Source organism: Aotus nancymaae, unplaced genomic scaffold, assembly GCF_030222135.1.
Source record: "Aotus nancymaae isolate 86718 unplaced genomic scaffold, 86718_ANA_hifiasm-v0.15.2.pri h1tg000014l, whole genome shotgun sequence".
Classification (NCBI taxonomy): Eukaryota; Metazoa; Chordata; class Mammalia; order Primates; family Aotidae; genus Aotus; species Aotus nancymaae.
Genome location: NW_026988425.1, coordinates 89,351,890 through 89,375,062, shown reverse-complemented (window position 1 = coordinate 89,375,062; position 23,173 = coordinate 89,351,890). Strand labels below are relative to the sequence as shown.

Genomic DNA, 23,173 nt, shown 5'->3' with positions numbered 1-23,173 from the left:
AGCAACACTGGGTTAGAAGTCAGATGGCCAAGCTCCCAGGCCTGGCATACACAGCTCAGAGGGTCCTCATGCAGAGAGTGCTCCTTTCCAGCCCGAGCGATGCCTCCTTATCCTCCAGTTACCGCATAACCAGCCACATTCTCAGAACTGCCTGTCTCAACTATCCACTGAACTAGCTATGGTTCCCTCATCTACATTCTTATGGAACCCTATGACTTTCCTTTGTAGCAAATAATTGTTGGAGTGATTATTTTGCTAATGCCATCTTTGACTAAGCTATAGATTTCATAAGGGCAGGGACGTGCCCATTGGTTTCACCCCTGTGTCCCCAGCACCTGACACAGTACCTGGCACAGACTGTATTCTGGATAAATACTTGGGGAGCCAATTAACTCTGGTAAAATCTTGAACTTGAGATTCCATTTTTCCCATCTGTTTAAAACCTGTGTATTAAAACTTGTATTATACTTTATCACTAAGGTGCTTTCTCTTTGAAGATCTATGGATTAACCCTTCACAATTTTTTATTATAAACGTTATCCACATCAATGATAGGAAATTCAAACAATGCAAAAGAATATAAAATGAAAATGTATTCAGTCCTTCACTGGAGATTACAAATACTGAAAGTTGCTTGTCTTTACAGAGAGAATAAAAAGTGAACAAGCTGCCATAAGCCAGAGTCGAATGGGTTAATAATGGGGTGGGCGTACTCACCATTTCTAACTCCCATGAAGCAGCTTTCATATTTCAATTTTAAAATGGTTAGTGTCTTAGTGAGGGAAGAAAGCTTTCATGCAGGAATCTGTGCTGCCAACAGGGGCCAACTCCTTGAGCTGAATTCCCACTATACTCTGCTCCATTGCTGATTTATAGCTATTCTATGTAGAGATTTTACTGTTGATGGGGGTCCTTTGAAAGTTTTTTCCTTTCTGGAATTTGAGGATAACTTCAAGATATTGTTTAATAAAGTAAAAAGGCAGGCTAGACAATTCAAGGCTGTGTGATTTTAGGAATGATTTAATACATTTGGATGTGTGGAAAATAAGTTAATGTCTACCTAAAGATTTTCAGCTTCAGAAGCCCTTTCACATAGAGTGTTTAGTTTCTATGTTGGTGTCGCATGGTTGAGGGGAATCATTAAAGGAATGGAATGCAGCAAAGTAGAATTTCTTGAGTTTGAATGGAAATTTGTACAACCAATTCTACTTGTAGAAGGATAGAATTATATAAATATGGGGACATTAATCCCCATAACATTTTTTAAATATTTTCAAGGAAAAAAGTAGATATTCATATATTTATCCATTAATTTGACAGAGGGAAAATCTATCTTGGTATATTTTCCAGTTTTCAATACCAAAAAGAATGTGAGAGAGGCCATTCTATGCCCTGCTACAGTGACCGGGGCTTAGTGTGTGTGTGTGTGTGTGTGTGTGTGTGTGTGTCTGTGTGTGAGAGTGTGTGTGTTTATGTGTGTATTTTGGTGGAAGAGGGTGTCCAGTTGGTACCTAAGGGTTATCAGGAATAGTTATGTTTATATGATTATTTTTTAAACATAAGTATACTAACGCTTTGGATTTCTATATGTAAATTATGATAGTTTAACTACAAGCATCAATGTGTTCTACATTAACTGAGGTTTGTGGGGAAGTGATTTTGTTCATGGGCCATAGGCTTTAGTGGGTTTCATACAATCACCTTGAGTGATAGTGTATTGGGGGGTGGGGAAAGGTAAAGGAGAAGCAGAGATGTGCTCATGCTGCCCTGTGACTCAGCCTTTGAAGTGGCTTTGGGCCAGGCATTAGAGACAGAGTGAGGTCCATCTTATAGGCTTCCCTGGGTATTGCTGGCAGGGTAGCAGCTGTTTACTGAGAGTCAGTTACTTAAGAAGGAAGCTCATGCCAGATGGAATCCCTGGGCTCTAAAACCTAATGGACTTAAATGTTAAGGAGCTTTAAATGAGTCTGGGTAGGAGTTTGCAAAGATGATAATTATCTGTTTAATATTAACCAGTGTAATACAAGTTAAGTACTAGAATAGTACTCCAAACCATGCATGTATCCACAGGCACATCCCGGTACTTAGATGACTGGATCACAGGGCTGACTCCACCACTGCAAGCATCTGAAGAAGGGTGTTTCTTGAATACTTCAGTTACTATTCATCGCCTCCTACCTTCTAAAGAAGAGCCTAGATGAGACGAGTAACACAGCAGAATTCCCACTGCAACCTTGTCTCCCCTTCTCTTTCTTACATGTCACTGAAAGGACAGTTAGCATCCACCCAAGTCTATTTCCAGGAGTTTTGTCCTTGTTCCTTCTTTCTTATATATTAGGAATAATACACTGGCAATTTAATGAGCATTTACAATTTGCCAGACATTTTGTGCACATCATCTTAAATACAACCCTGCAAATAGATGTTATTGGCCTTTATTTGTATATGGACCTGGAAAACTAAGGCTCAGAGTCACAGAGCTTGCAATTGACAGAGCTGGGGTTTGAACAAAGTTTTGTTAAGTTGCAAAGTCCATGTTTTTTTCTGAAAATAACATAAACAGTAATTATAATATTTACTGAGTGGCCATTATATGCCAGGGAGTAATTCTTATATTAAACTTTCAAGGTAGTTGTTAACTACCAAAGAAAAATTGAGCCTGGGAAACTGAAGATAATAAAATTTAAGTATCTTACTTGAGATTGTTTAGTAAATAGCAGACCCAAATTTTGAACCTATTTGATCTGGTTACGAAGGCTTTCACTGCTGGACACCACCTCCTACTAGATTTTTGTGCTCTAAACTGGGTAAAACCAAGGTAAAGGGCCAAGGGCAGTATGATTAAGAGGACCTGAAGGACCATGTAGTTTGCAGGTTAAAGAGAATCAAACTTTCTATTTCTTTCTTTCCTTTCTAGGTGTCAGCTTCCTCTGGTGCGACCAGCAAGTCTTCCAGTATGAATCCCACAGAAACCAAGGTATGAAAAATGCCAATTGAGTCAATGCTAATTTAAGTTGATTGTGTTGCAAAGCAAAACAAATGTAGCTTAATTGTTGTTGATGAGTTCTATGTGCTGGGAAGTTTTAATTATGGAAGTAAACATTTACTTCCTAATTTATGGGGGTCTTAGAAAACTCAGCTTTCCTTTCAATGCTTACCTCAAACATCAGCTACATGGTTTTAGATTATCTAGAAAAGTGGAGTCACCTAGAGTTGTTTTGTTTTGTTTTGAGACAAGGTCTTGCTCTGTTACCCAGGCCGGAGTGATTACGCTCACTGCAGCCTCAACCTCCTGGATTCAAATGATCCTTCCATCTTGGCCTCTTGAGTACCTGGGAAATACAGAGGCACACCACCATGCCCAGCTTATTATTTTGTTATTGTTGTTGTTGTTGTTGTTTATTTGTAGAGACAGAGTCTCACTATGTTGCCCAAGTTGGTCTCAAATTCCTGGACTGAAGCGATCCTTCCACTTGGGCCACCCAAAGTGCTGGGATTACAGGAATGAGCCACCATGCCAATGGCCAGTTTTGTTTTTGTTTTGAGCCTAGATTTGATTGAGTTTTTTAATTGAAGTTGTTTCTCTTAAGTTTCTCTCCATTTCTCTACATTGAAATGAGAACATAAATTATTAATTTCTTGCTACAATGGTCTTATTATTCTGGCCATTTAAAAATAAATATAAAAGTGAAAGATTATACTAAATAAACATAAAAACATACTGGTTAGTTCAGATGCTTTCCTTAGTTTTCTTTTTTTTTCTGAAATTTGAGTCTTGTGGGGTACCATTTTATTGACAAACCTTTCTTGAGCTGTATTTGGGATTTATTCTTAAAAATTTTTTTTTTTTGAATTTTAGAATTAAAAATTTTCTCTAGTGGGATTATTCACTTTGTTCTGAAGAGCTGGCTGAAGCTGACTTTTAAACCCTCTCCCTCAGTTACTGTATCTCAAGCTCTGTCTCTTGGGAATATTTCAGGGGAGGGAATTAAAGAGGGAGCGTTTTCAAAATTTTCTCAACTAATTTTTGTGTGCCAGTTTTCTTTAAGACCTTTAAGAGCTACCCCAACTCCATTATTACTACATTGCCCTTGTTTAAAATTACCAATCTACTTTTGTTTTCATATCACCTTGCTATCCCTAGAGTTTCCTATCCCCAGGTGGTGTGGCACTATAACTTAGTACTATCAAAGGATCATATGGCCTCATCTTGAATCATCTTCAAAAAACATTACAAATATCTAGAAACACACTATGCACATCTAAGTTCTTATAAATGTCATTTAGCGTTCATTTAAAATTGTAATCTAAAATTATTTTTTTATTTAGTATTTAAATTTACATTGATTTCTAAATTGCTTTCAAAATATACATTACATAATCTCTAATTAATCTATTAGCCCGCTCTACCTAATTATGTCAATCTTAATCTTAAAAAATTAAAAATCTTTTTTTTTTTCTTGAGGCAGGGTCTCACTCTGTCACCCAGGCTGGAGTGTAGTGGCATGATCATAGCTTGCTGCAACCTTGACCTCCTGGATGCAAGTGATCCTCCCACCTCAGCCTCCTGAGTAGCTGGAACTACAGGAGCACACCACCATGCCTGGCTAGTAGTTTTATTTTTCTGTAGAGATAGGGTCCTGCTGTGTTGCCCAGGCAGATCTCAAACTCCTGGGCTCAAGCAGTCCTTGCATCTCAGCCTCCCAAAGTGCTGGCATTACAGGCATGAGCCACTGTTTCCAGCCTAAAATTAAAAATCTTAATTAAAAAAAAATATACCAGAAGCATCTACAAAATAAAAATTCTCATTAAGGCCAGGCACAGTGGCTCACACCTATAATCCCAGCATTTTGGGAGGTCAAGGCGGGAGGATCACTTGAGCCCAGGAGTTTGAGACCAGCCTGGGCAACATAGAGAGATCCTATGTCTACAAAAAATTTTTCAGGTGTGGTGGTGCACTTTTGTAGTCTCAGTTACTTGGGAGACTGAGGCAGGAGGATGGCTTGAGCCCAGGAGATCAAGGCTGCAGTGAGCTGTGACTGCACCACTGTACTCCAGCCTAGGTGACAGAGCAAGACCCTGTCTCCAAAATAAATAAAGAAACAAACTCATTGCATTTAGAGAGCATGAAAACCAACGAAAGATAGGAAAGAGAGCCAGAAACATAGGATTTCCTTTTTATTCTTTTGGTTCTTTTTCATCCTGTTGCCTGATTCTAATCCCCTGTGCCTCAGCTCAAGTACCAACGTTTATTTCAAGCGTGCCCTGTTATCTAGAACAAATTTCAGCAAACTCTTCACCCTTCTCTAAGAATGAATCATGAGAATTCTTAGCAGTCCTGTAAAACTGGACGAAAGTAGGAGGGAGAAGAGAGGGAGAGACAAAAATAAGATGCACATAATGAAGTGTCCCCAGTGGCTGACTAGGGACCACTTTTGGCCTCAAGTCTCTTTCCCTGGAACTTGGTTCCACATCAGCTGTGATATTGGGCAGTCTCTTTTTGCTTTGGTTCCTGTGTCAGTACAGTTTGGAAGAAGGTGACAATAGTACCTATCTCACAAGACTGTGTAAGGAAACATAACGTATATTGGATAATGCCTGTCCTATAGCAAGTATCCAGATGGAGTTGTCTGTTGGCCAGGGCTAGGGAAACAGTGCAGTGTGGTGACTGGAACACACAACCTCAGATCCACCATGGATGTCTAACCTCAATTTCTCATCTCTGAAATGGGTATAATAATACTTGTCTCAGGATTATTATGAAGTTAAAGTGAGTTGACACATGAGATGATTGATACACATTAGTCATTATGGTCATCATTATTATGTTCAGCACAACCACTACAAGAATAAATTTAGCCATTACTGATATAAATGTGCATTGCACTATAAGCTGCCTGTGTCTGTGAGCATACATTCTTAATTGTAGGGTAGCGTTCTCCCATGCAAAATCTTGATTGCCAGATTACAAATTGGAAGCTATTAATAGATTCAAACCACTCTACTACCAGCTGGCTAATTTTCCTTGTTAATCATTTAATAAATTATATTTACATAAACCGAAAGGATGGTACCATAAATAGAAACTCATTAATGAGGATGTAATATGAAAGGATCCAATTTAAAATTTTCTTTAAAAACATTTCAATCATAAGCTTTGTTTTCTTCCCAAAATAGTGTATTGGCGTAGCAAGGGGCCATTATTTGAGGAAAGTATGTCTCTTCATTACTAAAGTAGAAGACATGATAAATTAAGAGGATAGTTAACTTTAGCCTCTTCAAATGAAAAATAAAACAACAACAACAACAACAAAAATAAACAGAAGTTTGTGCTGATACCACCAAGCAGATAAAAAGGAAAGAAAAAGCAGGAAGCATTAGATGCTAGTTTGTAATCTCTGACTTTGAAAAGTCCATGAAATGTTTAATCAAGTTTTATTCCTGATTTTATATCTTGCCTATACTGAGAATGCATGCATGTACTTACTTTTTTTTTTTGGTTTTGTTTTTGTTTTAGCACAAGTAATGTTTAGTTGGATAAAACTGTAAAATATCATACTAAAGATGCTAAGTTACAACCAGTTCTTTAGAAGAATTTCTAGAACTTTAAATTAGATATCTGCATACAGGGCTATGCTGTGCTCGATAAAAATCCATGCACTAAATATTTATAATTTTTTTAGGATTATCTTGACAGAATGTCATAAAGCTTTCAATTACATCTGTCACTACTAGATCATAAACCAAACTTTGGGTACATAGGAAAAAATGATATTCACGTAGTCTTTACATAGGGAAAGGAAAGCAATGAGAAATTAATTTTATTAATGGAAACCTTCACTGAAAAAACCTTCACTGAAAAAATGTAAACACAAACTGAAATATTTGCTCAGGACCTTAGAATGTAAGTGCTTACAACTTCTTAGAGTTATACACATATGCATCGAGTAGATGCAGTAGATGAATAGAATGAATCTTGGTATAATCATTTTAACCCTTTTTATACATGTTACTTATTTGACTGACAGATAAAATAAAATTATACCTGGGGCTGTGCTCTTATATTAGGCCATTCCAATCAGCCAACAGATGGAAGGACCACATCCTCCTAACAAGAAAAAACATAAAAAACAGGTGATGTTGTTCATTATACTAGGGCATCGCTATTTACTAATGTTACATCACCTGCTCAGCATGTGCTAATAACTGCAATTCACAGTCTTCTGTTAACGCTCAAATTCCATTATGGACTTTCTGTAGGCTTAGCTGCTCATCAGCCACATTCTGGCACTAAAAATAATTTTCACTGCTTTCTGTGCCCTCAATTCTGTCACCATCCCATTGTGTTACACTGTCAGCCAAAATCCAGGATGAGTATTTGACTGATAAAAACATCTTGTTAGTGGCATAGAAGCATAGTACCCTTGGCTTTGTGATGAGGGTTTTTATTTTCTGTTGCACATGTATTAGCTACAATGTAAATAGTAATCTTTACATATCTTTGATATACATAGCAAGAAGACGTCAATTGCTCCCTGAATAGTAAGAACAGAATATTAACTAGTATGCTTAATTTTCTCTAAAGAGTTGCAATTTCAAGCAAAATGTAACAAACTTAACTGATAAAGTTTATAATTACATCAAAATAATCTCTTCTGAGTTTCCTCAGTTGAAGAAAACCTGTGATAATCTTTGTAAACTATGTCTGTCTTTCTTTTTGTTCTTTCTTTTTTTTCTTTTCTCTTAATTTAGGCTGTAAAAACAGAACCCGAAAAGAAGTCGCAGTCAACCAAGGTAATGATTTTAAGTCTGCTAGTGAGTTATTTGGATTTTTTTAAATAATAATGAATAACTGACTTCCTATCCTGGCACTGCTGTGAATGGTAAAGGGTTGCTGGCTAATTTAATTAATTTTGGACTGCCCTTTTGAATGGCTGTGTACATGTAGAATATATAAAATATTCATAACCTTAAGTCCATATATTGTTAAAAAGAATGTACAATCTTTTGTAGATGAAAACTATATTTCAGAAGTATTTTGTTCAATTTTAGTTTTTTGTTATATGTATAGGGATTGTTTTCAAAAAGAAAAAAGCAAGAGGAGCAAAGGAAAAAAGGCAAAGGGTAGTGAATATCCAATTCCAATTCCAATTTGACATCGAGAACTATGCATCTGCTGAACTCAACACCTAGGTGACTTAGGGATGAGAATCTTTCCTAAGAAACGGGCTGTGTTTATCATGACAGTCTTATCTCAGTTGGTGGAGCTAGTTGTCAGTTACTCAGGAGGCTAGCTTCTGTTGCTTTCCTGACCCATGACTGTCGAGAATGAATGCGATTCTGCCTTTGCATGCAGGGGAACCCCAGGATGTGTATGGCAGCACAAATGTTTCTCTTTAATAAGGTGCTGCATTTTATTTTGTCAAGCCCTTAAGCAAGTACTAAGACAAGACCACAAGGCTTCCTGTGGAAAAGCACAGATATTTGAGCCCAGGTACTTCAAGCACAGGTGAAGGAATGGAAAAAGATATGAAAGGTGAAAGGTGAGGCTTGTGGAAGGCATCCTGGTGGCCCCTGAGGATGGTAGAACATAGAGTACTCAAGAGTGAAGAATTCAGCCGCTAAGTGGAAGTTGTCTTCTGTTCCACTTTAAATACTTTTGATTATCTACTGAATCTTGAGAAAATTGGGTTTCTGGTGATAAGATCTTCTCTACTAACAAAGAAAAAATCTTTGTAAATCCTTTGAAAGGAGATTCTTAAAAATACATTTTCTGGAGTGGGATCACCTGTCAACAGACTCAGTAGTCACATGGATCATGTGTTATCTGTGCAAATTGTGAAAAACAACCAGCAATTTAGAGATATACATGTATTCCAAAATATTATTTGGATGAAATACTAAATTTTTCATTATTCTGATAATCACTGTTTCCAGAGACTGCTGACAGGGTTACTGTTGACCTGAGAGCACATGTCTACTTGACCTTAAAGAATGGGCCTAAGTGGGCATTTCCTTAAAAAGGCAGAATGTTTTAGTTGGAATTTTGTTCTTGTTCTTGTTTGAAAGTATTGAAACATTGGATTCCAATGTAATCAAGTTTAATCTTTTGAAATTGACAGCTGTCTGTGGTTCATGAGAAAAAATCCCAAGAAGGAAAGCCAAAAGAACACACAGAGGTAAATGATTATCATGAGGACTTACATTTTAAGGGAACATCTTCTGGTGGGATGTAATTAAAATCGTTCATCATTCAAAGCTAATCCCTACAGTGGATAGTTGGATATTAGTTTTTTCAGCTAAAATGATGTCATCATGTGGCAATAGCAGTGTTTACAATTTATTTCTATGATTCTTGCTGAATTTTGCTGAATTAAAACATTGGATTCCAATGTAATCAAGTTTAATCCTTTGAAATTGGCAGCTATCTGTGGTTCATGAGAAAAAATCCCAAGAAGAAAAGCCAAAAGAACACACAGAGGTAAATGATTATCATGAGGACTTACATTATAAGGCAACATCTTTTGGTGGAATGTAATTAAAATCTTTCATCATTCAAAACTAATCCCTACAGTGGATAGTTGGATATTAGTTTTTTCAGCTAAAATGGTGCCATCATGTGGCAATAGCAGTGTTTACAATTTATTTATGCAATTCTTGCTGAATTTTAGGGGAAGGATTTGCACTATTTCAAATTTTGTACCTAAAATGAAATTGTTTCATGTACATCACACTAATTCAGATTCACATAATTTAGAACCACAGACAGCACAGCTGTTGTGAACAATTTTTATTCTATAGAGAAAACTATCAATATTATGTTTAGGACTACCATCTTCTTAACGATGTCTCTATATATGTGTGGGCACCTTTGTATGTACTTTCAGCCAAAAAGCCTACCCAAGCAGGCATCAGATACAGGAAGTAAGGATGCTCACAATAAAAAAGCAGTTTCCAGATCAGCAGAGCAGCAGCCATCAGAGAAATCAACAGAACCAAAGGTAAATGAAGCAGATTGATAGGAAAACCTTAACATCAACTAGGTAATAAGATACAGTTCCCCTATTCACACTGAGATGTGTAGTTAAATCTGTGGGGCTGTGCTGAATATATTTTGTACTGTAGTGATTTGGTATTATTATTTTGTTGGTTTTGCATATAGCCTTATAGAAATTTGGGTGTATGGATGGCCTGAGAAGGGCATCAGATTGGTCTAGGGGATGTGCTCTTCATCCTTCTCCCACTACCGAGCAATGACCAGCTGTGACAGCAGGCTCTAGCGTCTCCCAGCCAGGCAGCTGTGGATTGAGGCTGCCTGCTGGAACTCTCCCCTCCACCCCCCACCCAACACACCTGGGCTGGGGAACATATTTGCCCTGAATTTTATCTGGTTCTTTAAATGGAAATCCTAAAGCATTTTTAGGGTCTTGTTGTAGAAGAGCTGAACTTACAGAGCCAAAAATCAGAAATTGCTTCCATAATTATGTGGTTAATAGCAGTCAGCTTTTAGAAGAATTAACATTTACAAGAAGTACTTTTCAAAAAAAATTAAATAAATAAAAATAAATACTTTTTCATTGAGAGCACTTGGAAGATAATAATGAGGCCTGCTTCACAATATATTTTATATCAGAGATCACAAATTTGTGATCTGCCAGTTAAATGCCATATGTATATTTTTTTTGGCTTACAATGTTGTTAAAAAATATTTTTAATAAATTGCCAGCAATTAAAATTAGAGTATTTCAAGTAACATCCCAAGTTCAAACTTCTCTTGAAAAATCAGACTGTCTAACCACAGTGGACTCACATGGCAGCAATTGACTAGAGCCATTACACCTGGTATGTGTACACCAGTACAGTTACCACAGTCCCTACCTAGCCTGATTGAGCTACTCATGTTACCTGAATGTACAATTTAGGCTCGAGTCCACTTTTACCTGGTGCCTAGCACTGTACCACGTACAATAAAAGCAAGTAAACATTTCTTTATCATGGTATCCATGAGGGTGAACTGGCAGATGTTAGTGACATTTGAAACTGATGATCTTGATAATAGCCATACAGACATACTTGCTCTGTCAACCTTTTATCCTCACCATCTTAGATGAAACCACAAGATGTGATTTCTGCTGGCAGAGAGAGTGTTGCTGGTGTGGCTGCAGCATCTGACAAGCCGGGTGACAAGGTGAGCACACACAAGCAGACAGAAACATGGGCCTCTGTGCTTCTCAAGTTTCTTTTATAAGAAACATATGCTCAGATAACCTATCATTTGGCAAAACTGAGCACTGTTTATATGTAAAATTTTGTGAAGAGCATGCATTTAAGGGATCTAGAGTGAACAATATACCAAAAATAATTTTTAAATTTGTGTATTCAATAAATGCTTACTGAGCACGTGCCGTATATCAATACCAAGGACATTAAAATGTGGGTTGACTCAGACCCTGCCTTCCAAATTTATAGATAGGAAATAAAGCAAATAAAATTTCCTTGAGCATTTGGATAGGCTTTTTCAGCTTTCAATGTTGACACCAGCTATCTTGAAACTAGCGTATCACAACCATGGCATCAACATGAATGGATATGAGAAGTTTTCAAAGGAAATATTTCAAGCCCTCTCAGGATCAAGTAGATGTATTGAGCTGGGTGATTGTGGACACACCTTCCTTAGATTTTTTTGAAGAGCTGCTTCAGATACTGGCCCAGAAATATAAGATGAGAAATTATTTACTTTTTCTACCCATAGTAATATAGAATTAGTAATCAGTTTGGAGAGCATGTGATCAATTTGAAGCCACAAGTAAGCAACTGAAGGAACACTGAGAAGATGAAAATGAAAAATTTTAAAGTAGGATAGATTTATTTATACTTTGGCTTCTGTAAATGCGACCAGTATCCTGCTACAGGCCAAATGGTAAAGAACGTCATAGAGTAAATGATTTCTAGGGTAGAAGTATGGGATATCTCCCTGAAACATCATATTCCACCCCCCTGGGATTTTGGGAGAAAAGGCACATTATTTTATCCAAATTAGTACAGGTCTCCTATGGAGCAAAGGCGACATTTACAAAAACTTTTAAATGAAAATGTCAAACTTAAAATTGTTTTTTCTTGCAATAGATCACTTGTATACTACCTTGAGACTCACAGCCTCAACCCAGGAATACACATCACTCTCTTGTGCCATTGAGGAATACTTAGATGAAATGGTTTGAAAATGGAAACATTTAAGGCAGAGGATTAGATAACGTTAAAATAGATTTTAAAATGTAATCAATGTTTTCGGTTTGAAAATGGATAGATTTAAGGCAGGGGATTAGGTCCACTAAAATATATATACATATGTATATGTTTTTTGAGATGGAATCTCACTCTGTCACCAGGCTGGAGTGCAGTGGTGTGATCTCAGCTCACTGAAATCTCCTCCTCCCAGGTTCAAGCAATTCTCCTGCCTCAGCCTCCCAAGTAGCTGGGACCGAGTAGCTGGGACTACAGGCACATGCCACCATGCCCAGCTAATTTTTGTATTTTTAGTAGAGATGGAATTTCACCACGTTGGCCAGGATGGTCTTGATCTCTTGACCTTATGATCTGCCGACCTCAGCCTCCCAAAGTGCTGGGATTACAGGTGTGAGCCATCGTGTCCAACCATGAATTTTTAAATCAAAATTTTCAGTTTTGAACTAGTTGTAAGTTAGTGTTATAAGTGAAAACTGAGCAATAAAATTAGGAGAGGCTTATGTGGAATTCTGCTGTGCATTGACTTGTGCTAGAACTTGTGGCAAGTCATTTTATTTTATGTTGCTTCTGATTCGCCTCCTATTAAATAGGATCGAATGACTTCTTATTTTAGTACATAGTGTGTTTAAAGTACCGTGGTTGATTCTGCAGGATGCACTAGATATAGGCTGGCTTGTCTAAGGGGAGAGGAAAAGACCTGGGGCTGTAATTCAAGCAGATTAAGAAAGCCCCCCTCAGGGCGTTATTTAGTGAGGAAAGAAGGGATTCTGTCTAATTCAGGGAATCCCCAGGGGCTTTGAGAGAGTAGATCAAAGTTCAGTTAGGTATGGAAGGATAGCCGGGATTGCAGGCTTGCAAATGCATCAAGGTGTTGAAAAGTATAAGATGTGTTCTGGGCACAAAGTACATTCCAGTGTGGGTGAAGCACAGAGGAGGTGAGTGGTGGGACTGTGAGACCAGAAAGACCGGTTGAGCACTGCTGTGGAGAATGCTGAGGTGAGTTTGTACATGAAGTGATTCAGCTGACAGCGGGTAGCCACTGAGAACCTGAGAGAACAGATGGAGTGATGCTACTGAATCAGAGCTAAAGAAGGATTAAGGGACTGCAGTAGGTGGGTGAGATAGAGCAGAGATAGGAAGGTGGAAAACTGGTCAGGGGTCAGGGACTGTTTCAGTAGTCCTGGTGAGTCATATTTTAGCCTAAATTACAGCTGTGATAGAATAAGAAAGTGGGGAGTTATACAAGATGAATTGCAGAGCAGAAATCTTCAGGTTTTAGGAAATGATTGACTGAAGTAGGCAAAGACAAAGTAAAATCTAAGATAACCTGGTACTTCTGAGTCTGATGGAGCAAGTTTGGTAGCCACACAGTAAGGGAAAGGAGGCCCCCAGACACTCATTGTCATGTTTGTGCAAGTGCAGAGTTGGCACCTGAGAATGAGTGCCTTTTTCACTTGTGAGCTGGGCACCTTGCAGGGCAGTCTCTAAGTCTCCTGGGTACCATTGACAGGAGTACAGATGTCAGAGGAATTGAGGAAGAAAAGGGATGTTTCTGATTTTGAACAGGCTAAATTTAAGTGTTTGAAGTGTCCAAAGAAATATGTATAGCAAGACAATTAAAATATTGTTTTCTAATTGAAAAGAATGAAGTAGGAGGAAGGGAGAGGAAGAGAAAACGTGGATGGAATAGAAAGATAGTGGGGATAGAGGGAGGGGAAGAGAGATATTGAGAAGGAGGAGGAAGGTCAGGGAGAGAACATGAGTGAATATCTCTATAAGGTAGTGGCTGAATCATGGAAGTAGTTTCAATTATCCAGACTCAGGCTCACACACTCGTGGCCTCCACAGTGTTTCTAGCATTGCAGTCATAATAAGCAGTCACTTATTTAGCGCTTACATTTATATAGCAAGTACTTACAGAGTGCTAAGCATGCGCCAAACAGTGGTTTTCATACTTCATATAGATTCATTTATCTGATATCTCCAAGGAGAAGTGACTTACTAAAGCCTCAAGCAGCCACGCGTGTCTCAACTGTCATGCAAACCTTGGCAGTCAGAGCCTGTGCTCTTCCTGTGCTTTGTTGCCTGAATTTGGATACCTTCAAATGGGACATGGTCCTCTTTTATCTTAAACCCAACAGCTTCACCCATTTAGTTTCTGCCAGTCTCTGAAAGCATTTGATCCTGGCCCTAGAGGATGACTTTAGATGAGACCTCCAGCACAGGGCAGAAATGTGCAGGGTGTATACAGTGGGGACCAAAGTAAAAGAGATGCCAGAGGTCATGGAGAACAAAGGACACAGATGCCACAGTAGGATCAGAATGGTTCTGAAGGACGGCAGCTGGGAGGGAGAGATGCTCCAAGGGTCAAACTTCAGAGATTATATCTGGATAAAAGCATGGAAACTGCAGATTGGAAAGTTATTTGCAATGTTTGATAGAGCAATGGAAGCAATGATGTGCGTTAAACTCATTTTAAGGAAAGAGGGGGTGATGAGATGCCGAAGTGAGGGATTTAGAGGTCTTGATATGTGAGGGCAAAGACCCAGAGAGCAAGTCTTTCTGGCAGCCTATAGAAAGAGGCTTTTCTGCAGCCTATAGAAAGCCTACAACTTGAGATGTTGCAAAGACTGACTGTGGGTCCTGCAGAAGAACAGCGAAGAAAGAAACAGTCTTGGATTAAAATCTTCATTTTGTCCCTTTCTGTGTAACCTGAGGAAAGTGGCCCAATCTGAGCCTTGCTTTGCCCATCACTAAAAGAGGCTAATAGTACTGAAGCCCTTCTGAAAAAGCATAGAAAACATACAGCACAGTGTCTGCTGCAGAGCAAATGTTCAGTGTATGATCAGTGCTATTAATAGAATGAATTTATTTTAAAATTTGTGATAGTATTGAGTTTTATTAAGGTATGTGAGAAGGAGTTTTTAATTTCTCAATTCTCACCAGAAAAAAGAAAAGAAATCGTTAACTCCAGCTGTGCCAGTTGAATCTAAACCGGATAAACCGTCGGGAAAGGTATGAAGACAGCAGTGTCCTTCTACATGAGATAGTTGCCAATATGTTCTATGTTTATCCTAATCTGATTTCTTGTGGGCAAATAATATGAGGGGGCAATTTAAAGGACCATTTTAATGAATTATTGTTTCAAGCTAATATTGAAAGTGTGGTTGGAAGTATGATTTTCACATACACATCATGTTTGTAACACTTGATATTATAACCCCTTTAAAAAAAAAAAACTCCAGTTTCAGCCTGTGGTGTTTACATTCCAGTTTCTCTCATGACAATACACTTTATTTAACCAGTGGTATTACTAAAGAAGTCAGGTACTTCTTTATTCTGAAATTCCTAAAAGAATCAGTCTAAACCTAACAGCCTTCAAATTGTATTTCACATATCCATAATCAGGAGAGTCCTAAAATTGTCATGTGAATATGGTAGTTGAAAAAAAAAAGACAATTGAAATAATTATTTTTCATCTAAATCAAATAATACAAGGTCTTTTTCTAGATTGTTGTTTTCTCCTTTAGATACAAGTTACTGTTTATAACAAGTCATCATTAACATAAAAAATAGAGGCATGCTCATTTATTATTGTATTAGTCCATTTTACACTATTATAAAGAACTTTCCTGAGACTGGGTAATTTATAAAGAAAAGAGGTTTAGGCTGAGCATGGTGGCTCACGCCTGTTATCCCAGCACTTTGGGAGGCAAAGGCAGATCACAGGTCAAGAGATCAAGACCATCCTGGCCAACTTGGTGAAATCCCATCTCTACTAAAAACACAAAAATTAGCTGGGTGTGGTGGTGTGTGCCTCTAGTCCCAGCTATTCGGGAGGCTGAGGCAGGAGAATCACTTGAACCCGGGAGGCAGAGGTTGCAGTGAGCCAAGATCATGGCACTGCACTCCAGCCTGGGCAACAGAGTGAGACTCTGTCTCAAAAAAAAAAAGAAAGAAAGAAAGAAAGAAAGAATAAAAGAGGTTTAATTGACTCACAGTTCTGCATGACTTGGGAGGCCTCAGGAAACTTACAATCATGGTGGAAGGGGAAGCAGTCACCTTCTTCACAAGGCAGCAGGAGAGAGAGCATGTGAAGGAGGAACTGTCACATACTTATAAAACCATTAGATCTTACGAGAACCCACTGTCATGAGAACAGCATGGGACAATCACCCCCATGATCTAATCACCTCCCTTCCTTGACATGTGGGGATTATCGATCCCTCCCTTGACACATGGGGATTACAACTTGAGATGAGCCTTGGGTGAAGACCCTAGTCAACCATATCAATTATACTGATTTAAGCCAATATTGACAGAGTAAACTTGTGAGTTCTTGTAAGTTTAATGTCTCAGGTAATTTCTGTTTTATAAACCTCTTAGGCAAGCAATAACCAAAAACCATGAATGAAATAATAGAGTGATTCCCTTATGAAACAGATACTATTTGGAAGAGATACCATATAGAGATTTTTAGGGGTTCTTTGTCTGAATTCTGGAAAACTATTGATAAGCAATAAATATCTAGCATTTCCCTTATCACTTAAAGCAACGTGGTTATAATTCCCTGTATTTTGTTTTGGTTTCTTTTTGCTTTTGTAACTGTCAGTGCATTGGACTGGCAGCTTTAGTGAACTTACACATTTGTTCATGTATGTAATGCCTTTAGACTTGTTGAAACTGTGCTTCTTATCTGAATGTGACTTTTTATCTTTCCAACCCAGAATTTGTACTTTGAGAAATGGTAAAGTCTGTTAGAGATCAGATTTTAACTATTTTGGAGAACTATTTGAAGAACTTTAGGCGTTTGGTGTTTTTCTACACAGAATGGCTTTTTTGTAGTTAAACTAAAAGTGAAATATGTATAACAAATAACATTTAAATATCTGCTCTTTCTTTTCCAGTCAGACATGAATGCTGCTTTGGATGACTTAATAGACACTTTAGGAGGACCTGAAGAAACTGAAGAAGAAAATACAACATATACTGGACCAGAAGTTTCAGTATGTGATCTTGATATCTGTAAAAATTCAGTGAGTAGGAGAGCAAATAAGCCCATGGTCATGAAATACAAAAGAATATCTAGTGAGGCCAGGCACAGTGGCTCACACCTGTAATCCCAGCACTTTGGGTGGCCAAGGTGGACAGATCACTTGAGATCAGGAGTTAGAGACCAGCCTGGCCAACATGGTAAAACACTGTCCCTACTAAAAATACAAAAGTTAGCTAGGTATGGTGATACATGCCTGTAATCCCACCTACTTGGGAAACTGAGGCAGGAGAATTGCTTGAACCCAGGAGGCAGAGGTTGCAGTGAGCTGAGATTGCACCACTGCACTCCAGCTTGGGCAACAAAGTCAGACTCCGTCTCAAAAAAAAAAAAAAAAAGGGATACCTAGTATTCTGTCATTTGCACAGAAACAGGATGATGTCAGTATCAAGACAGCAACTAAAAACTAATGTCAGGGATGGAAATGGTTTGTCGTTTGGCAGCTGCATTATAACATTGAGTTAGCAAACATTTATCGTTGTGTTAAGATTGACACTGGGACACAGCCTACTAGATCACAAAGACTTATTTTCCATCTTCGAGATTTAAGTAGAACAGACTAGAACTTGTTTTGGTTTCTCAATATTTACCACCCTCAGTTTATCCCTATTCCTAATTCCTAAAATTATATTTTCCTTGGTATTAAAAAAATAAGACATGCTGGCCAGACATGGTGGCTTGGACCTATAATCCCAGCACTTTGGGAGGCTGAGGTGGATGGATCACCTGAGGTCAGCAGTTCGAGACCAGCCTGGCCAACATGATGAAACCCTGTCTCTACTAAAAATACAAAAAAATTAATTGGGTGTGGTGGCACACGCCTGTAATCCCAGCTACTCAGGAGGCTAAGGCAGGAGAACTGCTTGAACCCTGGAGGTGGAGGTTGCAGTGAGCCGGGATCGTGCCATTATACTCTAGCCTAGACAATAAGAACGAAACTGCATCTCAAAAAATAAAAATAAATAAAAAGACATGCCATAGACTAGACAAAAATATTTTATAACAGACATAACAAAATATTTGTTTCTAAATCAGAAAAAGACAACCCAGTGGCAAATTGGGAGAAAACTTGACTGGCCAATAAACGAGTAAATGAAACTCTCCCTAGAAATTAGGAGAATGATATTAAAACACGGAATAAACACTACTTTGCATATACGAAATTAGCAAAAGTGTGAAAGTCTGACAATTCCTATAGCTTTCCTATAGCTGGTGGGTGTTCATGATGAGTATTCCCTTCAACCAGGAAGTCTACCTCTAGGGAGTTTTCCAGAAAAGAGCCTTGCCCATGTGTGCAAGGAGTTACAAGAACTGGTGAAACATTTGGAAACATAAAATTCAGTGATTTATAGTGGTTAAAACGGATTATTCATCTATCAACATGGATACGTTATAAAAACATAATTTTGAATAAAAATAATGCAGACTGGTATGTAGAATATGATACCATTTATATAACATTGGAAAATAAGGAAAGTAATGCTGGAAATTGTTTATGGATACCTACGTATGTAGAAATTGTTCTCAAATAACTAAATTGACATGCTAAAGTTCAAGATGGTGACTATTTCTGATTAACAAGGAAAGGGAATTAGGTTTCAGAATGCTAAACAGAAGACATCCACTCTATCTGTGATTTTGTTTTCTCAGAAATTACAAATCCAGTAGAGTTGGGTATTGGATTATACAGAAGCTCATTATCTTATTAACTATTCTTTTGTATCAATTGGAAACATTAGATAATTAAAGCATTTGAAAGCAAAATGTATTTAGCAATCAACTTTAGTATTTTGAATATTTTCTAGCGTTACATGTGAGTTAAGCCAATTAAATATGGGTGTTTGTGTAAACTTAGAAATTTAGTTTGTGTAAAGTATTGGCTTCTTAATGATTTATATAGTTTATCTCAGTACTTCCATAAATTAATAATGAAATAGTGCTTTAGTTTCAGAATATGCATATACCATTCTCAGCTAATTAATTACATATTGTCCCCATGTGTATGATTTTGTTCCAGGATCCAATGAGCTCCACCTACATAGAGGAATTGGGTAAAAGAGAAGTCACAATTCCGCCAAAATATAGGGAACTATTGGCTGTAAGTAAATAATCATTTACTTTTATTTCACTGTTTCCTCTTTAGAATATAATTTCATATTAGTATTTTCACAATGTTTAAAAGTTAGAAAATATAATGGTGCATGTGAAATTGTCATTACTATGAAGCTCACTGTATCGGTTGGCTGGGGCTGCTGTAACCAAGTACCACAGACCAGGGATATAAACAAGAGATTGATTGTCTCACAGTTCTGGAGGCTGGAAGTCTAGAATCAAGGTATCAGCAGGGCTGGGTCCTTTGAGGGCTGTGAGGGAAAGGTAGCTTCAGAGCCTCTGCTTGTCTTATAGATGGGCGTCTTCTCTCCGTGTCTCTTCATACTGTCTTCCTTCTGTGTCTCTGTGCATATCTCTGGGTCCAAATTTCTCCTTTTTATAAGGACACGCATGATCATATTGGAGTAGGGCCCACCCTAATGACCTCACCTTTACTTGATTATTTCTATATAGAATATATCTCAAAATCAGGTCTTGTTCTGAGGTACCGGGGTTAGGACTTCAACATATAGATCTGGGATGGGGGGCACAATTCAGCCCACAATGAGCAATAACACATTTGGCCGATCTTAAGGGTTAAGTCCACCTTCTCAACGTCATCAAATTGGTATTTGTTTCAGAAAAAGGAAGGGATCACAGGGCCTCCTCCAGACTCTTCGGTGAGTTTACATTAATGTCTTCTGATCTAAATTAATATTTTTTATATTTTTGATTGAGGGAACAGGGCTATCAATTCTGTATTTGAGGATTATGGCTTAACTCATCTCCAAATCAAATGGAGTTGCTGTGTGTTCAGAGAAAGGGGTTGGTGTGAGGGTTGTCTCAGTGCTCCTTAGTCTCATGAGTAGGGTTTTTGAGGGGAAGGGGAATGAAAGCAAGAAAGTATTAGGATAGAATGCATGTTCATAATAATAGAATGAGAATACTCTAACATGTAGCTCCTTTAGAAAGGAGGAAGTGGAAAATAATACTTAGTGAGTAGCCACTGTCTTCAGAACATACACTTTGATCTAAGTTGTTGCAGTAACACATCTCATTTTGTAGCACAGGAATTGCAAAAGTGCATTCTTCATTTGCTAGGTTCGCAATCCATTCTTCCCCTTGAGTGGTTCCCGTAAGTCACTCATCACTGTGCCTGTTTCTTTAGAAACCCATGGGGCCAGATGATGCTATAGACGCCTTGTCATCCGACTTCACCTGTGGGTCGCCTACAGCTGCTGGAAAGAAAACTGAAAAAGAGGTATTGTTTTTAGTGTTGTTGAGGGAAACTTGTTAGAAACCATTGAACTTTAAAAGAATAGTAACTTTTTAGTTCTGGCTATTACAGTTAAACTTTCCTCATCTGTCAATCTAATCTTTTGTATTTTATTTTTCAGAAATCTACAGAAGTTTTAAAAGCTCAGTCAGCAGGGGTAATCAGAAGTGCTGCTCCACCCCAAGAGAAGAAAAGAAAGGTGGAGAAGGTATAGGCACAGTCTACCTGACAGCAGTTGCTTTCCTCAGCCTGATCTAGCTCATTCAGGATACTGCCAGTAGCACATTACGTGTGATGAGAAGCCATGATCTTTTCCCTCTTGGGTCTGTCTGGAATAGTGAAGCCAATGAGGGTTCTATTGTTCATCTCCAGGCAAGCCTTGTGTGTTTCTACAACTGCTTGTGGAGGATTTTAGCACAGTTATCAAGATGGTCATGATCCAAGACCATCTCACCATGATACAGAGAAGGGCAGAAACCAGAGAAATTGAACTTGCATTCTTGGAACATAAAACCTTCAAGTTTGATTTTCTTTTTTCTTTTTTTTTTTTTTTTTTGAGATGGAGTCTCGCTCTGTCACCCAGGTGGAGTGCTGCGGTGCAATCTCGGCTCACTACAACCTTTGCCTCCTGGGTTCAAGCAATTCTTTGCCTCAGCCTTCCAAGTAGCTAGGATTACAGGTCCTGCCACCACGCCCGGCTAATTTTTGTATTTTTAGTAGAGACAAGGTTTCACCGTCTTGGCCAGGCTGGTCTTGAACTCCTGACCTCGTGGTCCACCTACCTCAGCCTCCCAGACTACTGGGATTACAGGCATGAGCCATCGCACCTGGCCTCAGGTTTGATTTTCTAAAGGACTTTGAGCCCTGAGGATCACTAGAGGGACACCATGTAACTGGTACTGCCCACCACTCTCAACTATATTTCACTATGACATCATTCTCACAAATCCCAAAAGGCAATCCTGCTGCTCTGTGCTGACTGGGAACACTTGTCTCCTCTGCAAACAGTCAAGATAATGCTAAGGAACAGTTTCTATCAGAGCTGCTTGTGCCTCTCCCCTCCTGGAGTGGACGGTTTATTTTTATCTGGCAGGCTGGCGCACAGTGGTGAGCACCACACCCCTGAGAGTGGGAGTTCCTACAACGATCAGCCATTGTGCCTTCAGAGAAGAAGGCAACGGAGGGCCACTTCAGGCTTCCCTGCTTCCTAAGCTTAGCTGTTTCGCTAAAGGTTGTCAGAAGCCTTTTTAGAGACACATTCTTAGAAAAAGAAAAACAGGGTGGTAAAAGTTTACTACTTCTTTTATTTTGTTAAGAATATTTTATAATAATATTACTATAGCTTTATGTCTAGCTTACTAAATAAGGGGTGCAGTGTGCCCCAGAGAACGCTGTTACTATAGAAACGTGTCTTAGCCCCAGTTGCCACTCATTGGTAAGTTCTTTTGCTTTCTCTCTTTTGCAAGGTTTCAAATAAAATTGCCTTTCTAGAGCACTTCCCCAATCCACAGTTCATCTTATAATCTAAAATGTATTTCACAAAGAAGTAAATGGATTCAGGCTCCAGAGATGTCTTTTTTCATGCACAGAATTTTTTACTTTCAACAGGATACAATGAGCGATCAAGCACTCGAGGCTCTGTCGGCTTCACTGGGCACCCGGCAAGCAGAACCTGAGCTCGACCTCAGCTCGATTAAGGAAGTCGATGAGGTACTGGCCTTAGAGTTGATTTACAAAGCCTGTTAGTCAGCACGTTACAAAACTGAATGCATGCCATATGTTTAGAATTCTTGCACAACTTTTATTGGAGAGTAAAAGTGAACATTCTTCATTGTGTCTTATTTATTAGCAACTAAGGGGGATAGTTAAATGATTGACTTGTGAAACAGCTAGAATTTTAACATTTGAAATGAACAGGAATCTCCCTTGCTAGAGCTTAAGTGACACCTGACTAAACAGGATAACAAGGAGACAGTGCATGGGGAAATAGTGAAGTTTGTCTGCTATTGTGGCAATTAAAAATTTGTATTTTCAGAAGAGTTCTGGATGCTGCTCTTTATAAGAGAGGGAGATGCCTATACAAGGAGTGGGACGATCCTTCATTTATCACTATGAGGAAAGATGTTGAAAATTTTGTCTCAAATTAAAATCAAGCAGCAATTACTCGGTAACTAGAGTTCCTGCATATTTAGAGAATAATGCTGATGAACGTTTATCCCACCACACGCCAAGATCTTAACATGCCTTCTGAACCAAAGCAAGCTTATATCTGGTGTAGGAAAGTTTTAATATTAAATTATAATTTTGGTAGAATTTTTCAACTCGGTCCTCTGTGGGGAAGGAGGTAGGAAAGGAGAGAGTTGCCCGTTCCTAACAAGGCAGTGTTGTGGGGGATGGAAAGGCAGCCTGGGATCCCTAGGGGCCCACACCACCTCCATCAGCTCAGGGTAGGGGAGCTGACAAGCATTGCTGTTACAATGCCCCATCAATGCTGTCACTTCCTGTTC

At 38.5% G+C, this 23,173-nt stretch overlaps 1 protein-coding gene across 8 annotated transcripts in view; it reads left to right on the top strand.

Annotated features, from left to right (window-relative positions):
* The window catches only part of CAST (calpastatin), a 109,582-nt gene that overhangs the window by 54,738 nt on the left and 31,671 nt on the right, over nt 1–23,173 (top strand). For 3 of the 8 annotated variants that reach the window (XM_064376178.1, XM_064376175.1, XM_021671561.2), the window contains 14 exons: nt 2,918–2,977; nt 7,069–7,134; nt 7,753–7,794; nt 9,123–9,179; nt 9,425–9,481; nt 9,888–10,001; nt 11,108–11,188; nt 15,193–15,261; nt 17,154–17,252; nt 19,317–19,397; nt 20,032–20,070; nt 20,559–20,651; nt 20,788–20,874; nt 22,275–22,376. In XM_064376178.1, the coding sequence (XP_064232248.1) occupies nt 2,957–2,977; nt 7,069–7,134; nt 7,753–7,794; nt 9,123–9,179; nt 9,425–9,481; nt 9,888–10,001; nt 11,108–11,188; nt 15,193–15,261; nt 17,154–17,252; nt 19,317–19,397; nt 20,032–20,070; nt 20,559–20,651; nt 20,788–20,874; nt 22,275–22,376 (1,008 nt within the window). In that variant the 5' untranslated portion in view covers nt 2,918–2,956. The remainder of the gene's footprint in view (nt 1–2,917; nt 2,978–7,068; nt 7,135–7,752; nt 7,795–9,122; nt 9,180–9,424; nt 9,482–9,887; nt 10,002–11,107; nt 11,189–15,192; nt 15,262–17,153; nt 17,253–19,316; nt 19,398–20,031; nt 20,071–20,558; nt 20,652–20,787; nt 20,875–22,274; nt 22,377–23,173) is intronic. The other 5 variants (XM_064376173.1, XM_064376176.1, XM_064376174.1 and 2 more) reach the window with 3 other exon arrangements.